Source organism: Xiphophorus hellerii, chromosome 7 (assembly GCF_003331165.1).
Source record: "Xiphophorus hellerii strain 12219 chromosome 7, Xiphophorus_hellerii-4.1, whole genome shotgun sequence".
NCBI classification, from domain to species: Eukaryota; Metazoa; Chordata; class Actinopteri; order Cyprinodontiformes; family Poeciliidae; genus Xiphophorus; species Xiphophorus hellerii.
In genome coordinates, this window is record NC_045678.1 from 31,349,523 (window position 1) to 31,358,816 (window position 9,294).

A 9,294-nucleotide genomic window follows, 5' to 3' on the forward strand; every position below is an offset into this window, starting at 1 on the left:
GGTAAACATTTACAATATATTTATATTTTTCTTTCATTAAGATGCATAATTGACATACATTCACGTAATTTATTATTCTACAGTTATACCTTTACTTATTGCTTGTTAATAATAATCATTTCCATTCCTTAGTTGACTGGAGTCGCTAAAGAGCTTCACACCTAAAATTAGAATAATTTGGTTACATTTCTATTTTAATATATGTAGGAGACATTAGTAAGTCTCAGTTTATTTTTATTGCACAACATCAAGGTTAAGATTTACGGAGTTTATTGGCGAAATTGAATGTGGTGGAGACATGAACCATGTGCAGTTCACACTCCGACCACTAGATGGTACCAAAGGATTTCTCATGGTATCTTTAGTATGAGAGGAATGTGTCAACATTTTCCCCCCTTGTCATCTCATTAGCTTCATTAACATATTAAGTCATAATTTCCTGAATATGTTGAAAAATTGTTTATTTAGAAACATCAGAGGCCAGGAAATAATCTCTGTACAAAAGAGTCGACCAGTCCAACCACTGCATGACAGGAACTGCTGCCTACGACACAGAACACAGTTCACCCATCAGACGTAGCAAGAGCGTGTTGCTGGGGGCGACAGGTTGCTAAGGGAAGTATCAGCAGCAACTCATGAGACCATCGGAGGGAAGTGATGTCATCATGAACTTCTGGTTATTGTTGATCATCACATTCTCTCATTTTTTGCAACGCTTCACCTGATGTAGTTCCTGTTTGTTCATTTATCTGTGAAATGTCTCACCTAAACAGTTCAGAAAAAATATTATGTCTCAGTAAAAGATGTATTCTTTTCAGGTTTGAAAATCTACCGTTTCTGAAATTCAAGAGTTCGTAATCGAAAAAAAACCCAAAACCCCCAAAACCCTCTGTCTGTCCGTGGTCGGTTCGCCGCTCTGAGGACAGTTCTAGCACCAGGGCTGGTGGCAGTCGGGGCGTCACTGCGGGGCGAGCGGGATGCCGCGGGCGTCCGTCACCTGGCCCTCCTGCAGGTTCTTGACGAGCTGAGCGAGCCAGCGCTTGGTGGTGGTGTCGTCCTTCAGCACCTGGGCGAAGGTGCTGTCCTTCAGCTGGTCCGGCAGACACTGACGCAGCGCCTCTCTGGCTCTGAGGAACCGACACGAAACCAGGATGAAGAAAAAGGACTTTTGATGATGAAGAGATAAAAATCAGGCAGATTCTCAAACTAAGAGCAAGACAATGTCACTCTCAGATGTCATACGATGCTGCAAAACTAAAACAACAAAAAACTTTGGCTTGTTTACATCTATTGATTAATAAGTAATATTGATGCCAAATTTATTTATTGGAAGAAACCAGTGACGGGCCAGATGACACAGAAACCTCGGCACATGCGCGGAGCAAACCCTGTGTCGGTGCGTTGATCTCTTTAAGGAAAACCACGAGATCGATGCAGTTCCTGTCGTTTGGATGTCAGCGCGCCAAAACTGTGTCGACACGTTTGGGTTTTGTTGGATGGAGAAACTTTGTGTTCTTTGGGTCTCGGCTCGTATTTGACTCACCGGCATGGATCAACCAAGGAAGAGGAAGTTTTCTTCCATGTGGGATCATTTTGGTCTTATAACGGAAAATAATTATTCTGTTCTCACTTCCACTTTTGATTATTTTAGTTTCGGATTATTCCATTTCCTTCTCATAGGATATTTGAGTTAGTTTACATGGATTAACTTTTATACATCGTAGATTTGCTCCACAATGCTGAGGCATCACCGTGCCGGCATGAGGAGGAGGAACCAGTTAAAACTCCCCACTTTATTTGACTGGCCTAACTGGACTTTGACTTTCTAAATCCAGGCAAAGCAACAGTCTCAGCACAAAGTCGACAGTTTGGGACGAAGCCACACACCCAGTCAGGCCTCATCTGCCCATCACTAGAAGAAACATCCTCCAGTAGATAAAAAGTGTGTTGTGACACCAATAAATACTTTAAAAGTGTCTTTTTCCACGACTTGTACGTATTAATATCAAACATTGCTAATCTAAAGCTAAACTGGACCGGATGAAAACTTCAGCTGCAGCTTTCTGGATGTTTCAGTGAAACGAACAGGAGAAACTAAAATCACGGTGCTGATCTCCGGTTCTGTCTTATCGGAGCGGCTGGTTCAGTTCCAGCCGTTCTTCCAGAGGAAGCATTCCTGACGCTCTGATGGAGAAACCAACTATAAAACAGGAGGAGTCTGTCTGCAGAGAGGCGGCGAAACACGAACCGATCCAAAACAATCAGAACCTCGTGAGACCGACGGAAACATGACGTTGAAACAGGCCGTTTGAGTCTGGAGCCATTTTCCACCTTCCTTCAGTTTGCAGTTTCTACAAGTTCACATCGGTTTGATTTCGGCTTTCGGTCCATTTTCCTCTCATAAAGCGCTGATCCGTTTGTTTGGACTCTGAGGCCGAAACATTTCAAACATCAACTCATATTTTCAGTTTCCTGGGGGAAACCCGAAGGTGTCGGATCGGTTTCATCTGGAACGGCTCAGAACTTCATCCAACTTCAAATGAACATTTTCAGAATGAACTGATAAAAAATCTGGGAAATATCAATATCTGATATTAATACTGCTGCAATAATCAATGTTTGAAGATATTATATAACTTTCCCCACCACTATATTAAAAAATGACAAACATCAGTCGGTATAAATGCAGACATATCACGTCCTGAGAAATGTTTTGCAGTTTCTTCAAATTTCTTTGTTTGTTTTGAAAATGTCTGAAGCTTTTTATTGCATCCTGCTCCTGACTGATACTAATCATGTTCTGCAAACAGGTGATGGGAAATTTATCTGCATTAATGTCAGCATTGGCAGATAGAGACAATTTTTCTAGATGTAAAACTGGCTGATGTAAAGAACCCATGTTTATTCTCATTTTGTTGCTGTTGGTTGTGACAGCAATAGCAACGCAGCACAAAATGTCGGTAAATATCATTTATTGGCCATTACAGCAGTATTAATACTACATTTTCTGATCGGTGCGTCTCTACTGAAAACTAAGGCTTCAGCTAAAAGGCTACAAATAAATAAATTCCTGGATTAATTCATTATAGACCCTAAAATTAACGTGATTAAAATTCTGAATCAAATCCCACCACTAGACAGTTATTAATAATAATAATAAATTGTGTTACTCTGTCTTTTAGTGATCGGTTGGAAAACAGGAATCAGTGCAGCTGCAGTAAAGATTTACAAAGGATGACATCCGACTGTGATGAGGTGAAAATGATCCAATAAGGGATTACAACATTTTATCTGTTACCTTTTGTCTCTGATTCTTTTGTCACATTAAAGGTGCAAAAGTTTGAAGTAATTCATCATATTTTTAATGTTGGATATTTTAACAGAAGATTGGACACTTTTTTACGTTATGTATGAAAACTGTGGATTTTCTGCAGAAGGAGGTTCAGAAAGTAAAAGCAGAACCAAACAAAGATATTTGAGCAGCTTGGTGGAAACTTTCCATGAAAGGAAACAATAATCGCTGCTTAATAGTGACTGAAGAGCCCAGCAGGGGGCGCTGAGCCAGCCGTCGATCTCAACCCCTGACCTATTCCACTGAGATGCGTCCAGAGGAAATGTCCAGGAACAGAACCATACTGGTCAGAATCTTTAGAACAAACTGGGTTCCCTGCAGGAAACTGGTTTTTAAGGTGGCATTACTAGATATTATGTATTACAAACTAAACCAGGGTTCCTCCATGTTCCTCCTTTCCAACAATTAGAGACTCCAACTGTTAGCAAAGCTCATCATTTAGCTATGAATACAAAAGACTTAATAAAGTTCCTGCTGCTGGATGGATGAAGAAACAAACAACTTTACACGAAAATGATCTGAAAATACAAAAACTTATCAATAATCTGTTTCCTTTTTCCAAACAGGAAAATCTCTGGATTAAATTCAATGTTTCCAGGCCTTAAAGACGCAGCTAGAAGCTTTCCTCTGCTGAGATTCATCAAATAAATCCTGAAATCTGATTCTCTAAACGCCGAGCGGGTCTGATTTTCGTTTTTATTTCCAAACAGCAACAAAAACGTCAAGATGAGAAAATAAACGGCTGTTACCGGCTGTATCCTGGAGTCAGAACGGCGCCCTCTAGTGGTGCCAACTCACCCCACACTATAAACACAACCTGAAATGATCAGAAATGCTGAGTTTTCCTCCCGTCTACCTGAGGTTATCCGAGAGGCGCAGGTAGCAGCGGACGACGTGCTTCAGCAGCCGGGCCGACGGCTCCTTGGAGAGCTGCAGCACCATCTTCCCCTGAGGAGACAGAGAGCATGATGGGAACGCTGCAGCGGTGCGAACACCCGGGCCGAATCCCGGCAGAGAAACCCACCAGAATCATGGCCACATGGGAGAAACGCTCGTAGGTCTGGCAGATGTAAGCCAGGCCGGTGTCGTCCAGCAGGATCTTCTGCAGGATGAAGGTCGCGACCTGACGGGAAAATGGGAATTATGGGATAAAGTCAGGAAAACTCAACTGAACTACTCAACTAAAAGAACATTTGAGTCTTTTTAAAGGTCAGTTTAGATTCTGAAATGGAGAACGTCTGATTCTGCTGCTGCAGTTTTTACATAATAATAAAAACACTAAAAACTGAAATCAGATGAGTTTTAGATCTTTCTGAAAGATTTTCCTCCACATCAAGGAACATGAAGCACGATTTGGAACAAAATATCCAAAAATAATTGTGAAATGTTTCATCATTTCAAAGCAAAGTAACCAGGCAGAAAAATAACCAGAAGTTACTTAAGAGAAATAAAAACGTTCTAAACATCGATCCAGCCTCAACAACACAAACTTCTTGTTTACATCCAAAACTGCCAGCTATCTTTCTTAGTATAAAATATAATGAAAACAATTAAAAAGTAGGATTGTGATGCTGGGAATCTTCAGTCTTTGTTGCAGTAAATAAATCAAAATCAAAATAAGAAACAGGCCATAATCAACCATTCTTCCATTAGCTTGGACATTAGAGAGCTTCAGGCAGTTTAACAGCTGACAGTCCGGTCGACTCGGTTCTACTGGAACCAAAACTGGGCCGGAGGAAACGCAGCTAGTAGCTCAGTTTAATAAACTGGCCGACTCAAATGTTTCCAAATTCATTTCTGAGGGTTTGGGAACTGCAAAGTTTTAAAAACTTCACCGTTTTGGAGAGTTCGCTCCCTGACTCCATGATGCGCAGACACAGCGGGATGATTTCAGTCGTTAGGAGGAAGTTAATCACTTCCTGTTCGTCTGTTTTCACCAAAGCTCCTATAAAGACAAACATTTAATGATCTGCTCGTAAACATTGAGGTAAACCAGCAGAGATCCTGAAGAGACGCACCGATGACCCCCAGGCTGGTGAGGCGCAGGTACTCGAAGGGCCGCGTTTTGCTGACAGTGTGCAGGAACGGATACAGGAAGAGGGGAATGTGAGCCGCCAGGAACGCCGACCTGATGGTGGGAAAAGTTTTGACTTTTGAATTTCAGAAATATTTGAGCTTAATCTAAAAATTTGATTCTTTTCCAGCTCAGCTTTTTTAAACTTTTCAGAATGTCTGGTTTCTGTAGAACATTTCTGAGGTTGAGGAGCAGAAACTGAACCCGGCGCTGGTTTGGGTTTTACCGCGTCTCAGGGTGCGAGGCGACGCACTGCAGCAGCGCCAGCGCGTTGCACACCCTGTTGGACTGGTGAGCGGTGAGGGTGGGAGGGTTGATGGACGGGTAGATGTTCACTATTTCCTGCAACCAGAGAGAGAAATCAGCCAGAGTCTGGACCGGAACCGGGCCGGAGCGGGCCGCGGCTCTGACCTGCAGCAGCGCGGCGATGGTGCCGAAAGAGTGCCAGAGCATGGGGGCCAGGTCCGGCACCGACTCCCGCTTCTTGCTCAGCTCCAGCAGAGCGTTCTCCCTGGTCTCTGGGCTGGACAGCTCATTGATCCACTGGTAGATCTTCTCCCGGTCCACCTGGGCCAGCGCCGTGACGTTGGTGACGGCCTGGAACCAAACAGAGACATTTACCGGATCGTCCTCACCTCACAGCCTCGTGTTCCAATCCTCCATCAGAAAAGAATTTTGCTTGAATTTGGCAGCAAATTTAGCAAAAGTCTTGAAAAGGGCGGTATTATTTTCTGCTTCCAGGTCCATACTGCCGCTTACAGCACAATCAAGTAACTATGTAAATTCAGTTGCCATAAAAACGCTGTAGATATCAAATATGACTTAAACAAAATTGGGTCTCTGTCTCTTTAAAAACTTCTGCTGTTTCTGAAGTTCCGCCTCCAGGAAGTCATCCCAATATGGCTCCTCTATTAACCCTTTAACATTTTTAACAGTGATGCTCTGAGCAGCAGCTCCTATGATGAGCTCAGCAGTTTGCTAATTGCTGCTGGCTAGTCTGAAGGAGCTTAATGGGGGAGGAGCTTCGCCTGGAAGGCGGAGCTAGGTCCAAACACGGTTTTTGCACAGCTGAATGGTTACCATGGAGATTAAATGATTTCTCAAACATGCATTAAAGAATTAAAGCAACACTTCAGGTATGTTTTTGAAGAGGGAATAACACGATAAGATGATGTAAAGCTTAAAAAAGTTGATTTTACATAATACTGCCCTTTACTAGAAGTAAGCAAAAGCTAAAATATTAACACAAAATTGTTGAAAACAAATGAAAACTCCTGAATAAATTGAAGTTTTAGTCTTTTCCAGTTATTTCTCATTTTAAAAAAGAACTCAACCCCTTTATCCACCGATGATCACTATATTTCATTTTAGGAATGATGGTTTCATTCATTCACTGAGACGAATGTTGTCACTGTAGTGTTCAGTCTCCATCAGGCCCACAGCACATAAATTCAGATTTGAATAAAAGTTCTTACTATTTCTGCAGCTTTTGTTGTTGACAGATCCACTTAGTTTGTGCGGCTGAAGCTGCCATTCACTCCATGAGGGTAACTTATTAAACTCAATCAGCCAAACTTTATTCCAGACACAGCCAAGGTTTAAATCTCTGCTTATTTAATCACATTTACAGTTGGTTAATTGATAAACTGGCTTGTTGCTTTTTAATGAATCTGTCACTGAATGGACCACCAGTGGCACACTGACCACAGCTTGAGAACCATGGCTAAGAGTCCTCCACATTTACAGAAACCTTTCTCTTTACTGCTTTATTTTGGTCTATTAGAAGCAGTTTTAACCAAGTGTCCATTTCTTCTTCTTCTCTTCCTCAGTAAAAACCACTCCTAATTGGACCTGACAAAGATCGTCTTTGGTACAAGATGCTGTAATACCAACTAAATTAGATTCTCTGCGGGGTTTTTTCTGAAACTGGTTCAAAAACAGTCAAGTGAAAATGAGTAAACCCTTCAAAAACTACACATTAACTTTTACATGATTAGAACAACGTGTTATTGCCAATTATTGCCTATTTAAATTAAACCCGATCCGAATTACCTGAAGCATTAATCGTTATTTTAAAATGAAAAATAAAACGTGGAGCTATGATTCCATCAGATGGAGTAAATCAGTCATAAAACAAGCATAGAGTTGTTTCCTAACGAAATGTGTAAAATGGGTCCAACCAGAGTTTATAATGATGCTAATCCACCAGAATGAGAGTTTGTTGGAGCAAAACAGCGAGTTAAAACCCGCTCGTGTTAAACACTCACCGCTCCCGTCGTCAGCATTCTCCGGACCTCTCCCTGTTTTCCACTTATTACTCTGAAACTCTGCGTATCAGCTAAACAATAAAACTCTAAACTTTTCACTTGTATCTATTTCAAATACGATATGCACTTTTAAACTGCCTGCTCCTCGTTCAGTAAACACAATCTTTCTGTTTTTGTTCAGCAATGGAAGCTAACGAGATGCGGACGTGACAAATATCGCGAGAGGGTAGAAAAGCCCCGTTCTCGTGTTGTGGATGTGTTGATCGTGACCGATCCAGCTCAAAATGCCGGTTCATTGACAAATTTATGTCCAACTCCGCTTCACTGTTGCGAACCGTTTCGCTCTTATTTTGAAGACATCATTTGACAGCAAGGCCAAACCAGAATTGTTTAAAAGTCGAAAGGAAGAGGAGTTGCAGTAGTAAATAAATAAGTTGTATAAAATATGTACAGGTGGAAATGTGTGACAGTTCAATGGCTTTGCACCTGGATGAAGGCGTACATTTTGTAGTAAGCTCCGCTTCAGGGGCAATAAAGGCATTCTATGCTACTCATCAAAACAGGGATAGATTACGTTAAAATTGGCCAGTTGATTGATCAAAAATGATTTTCTAGAATTGGGTTTTCTCCTTGGGCTGCCATCTTATCGTGGTGGAGGGGTTTGAGCACCCCAATGATCCTAGGAGCTATGCTGTCTGGGGCTTCATGCCCCTGGTAGGGTCACCCAAGGCAGACAGGTCCTAGGTGAGGGACCAGACAAAGCGCAGCCCGAAGACCCCAATGATGAATGGCACCATTGGACTTCGTGTTCCCTCGCCTGGACGTGGGTCACCGGGGCCCCACTCTGGAGCCAGGCCTGGAGGGGGAGCACGATGGCGAGCGCCTGGTGGCTGGGCTTTTACCCATGGAGCCCGGCCGGGCTCAGCCCGAAGAGGAAACATGGGTCCCCCCTCCCATGGGCCCACCACCCGTGAAAGGGGCCAAAGGGGTCGGGTGCATTGTGTGATGGGTGGCGGCCGAGGGAGGGGGCCCTGGTGGTCCGATCCTCGGTTGCAGAAGCTGGCTCTTGGGACGTGGAATGTCACCTCTCTGGTGGGGAAGGAGCCGGAGCTAGTGCGTGAGGTCGAGAGGTTCCGGCTAGAAATAGTCGGTCTCACCTCGACGCATAGCTCTGGTTCTGGAACCTGCCTCCTTGAGAGGGGCTGGACATACTTCCACTCTGGAGTTGCCCAAGTTGAGAGGCATCGGGCAGGAGTGGGCATACTTGTTGCTCCCCATCTCGGCGCCTGTACGTTGGGGTTTACCCCGGTGAACGAGAAGGTAGCCGCCCTCCACCTACAGGTGGGGAGACGAGTCCTGACTGTCGTTTGTGCTTACAGGCCGAACGTAATGTGGGGGGTTCTCCGGGAGTATGGGGTACCGGGCCCTTTGATACGGGCTGTCAGGTCCCTGTATGACCGGTGTCAGAGTCTGGTCCGCATTGCCGGCAGTAAGTCGAGCTCGTTTCCAGTGAGAGTTGGACTCCGCCAGGGCTGCCCTTTGTCACCGATTCTGTTCATTACTTTTATGGACAGAATTTCTAGGCGCAGCCAAGGTGTTGA

The 9,294-nt window shown here is 43.6% G+C and overlaps 1 protein-coding gene across 1 annotated transcript; it reads right to left on the bottom strand.

Moving 5' to 3' along the window:
* Positions 1-444: 444 nt before the first annotated feature.
* On the bottom strand, positions 445-7,925 carry cnot9 (CCR4-NOT transcription complex subunit 9). The gene is made up of 8 exons (XM_032568766.1): positions 7,694-7,925; positions 5,838-6,023; positions 5,653-5,768; positions 5,371-5,480; positions 5,188-5,297; positions 4,377-4,475; positions 4,209-4,300; positions 445-1,127 (listed from the first exon to the last, which is right to left on the bottom strand). The coding sequence occupies exons 1-8, from the start codon at positions 7,709-7,711 to the stop codon at positions 959-961; spliced, it is 900 nt and encodes a 299-aa protein (XP_032424657.1). The 5' UTR covers positions 7,712-7,925; the 3' UTR covers positions 445-958.
* Positions 7,926-9,294: the final 1,369 nt, after the last annotated feature.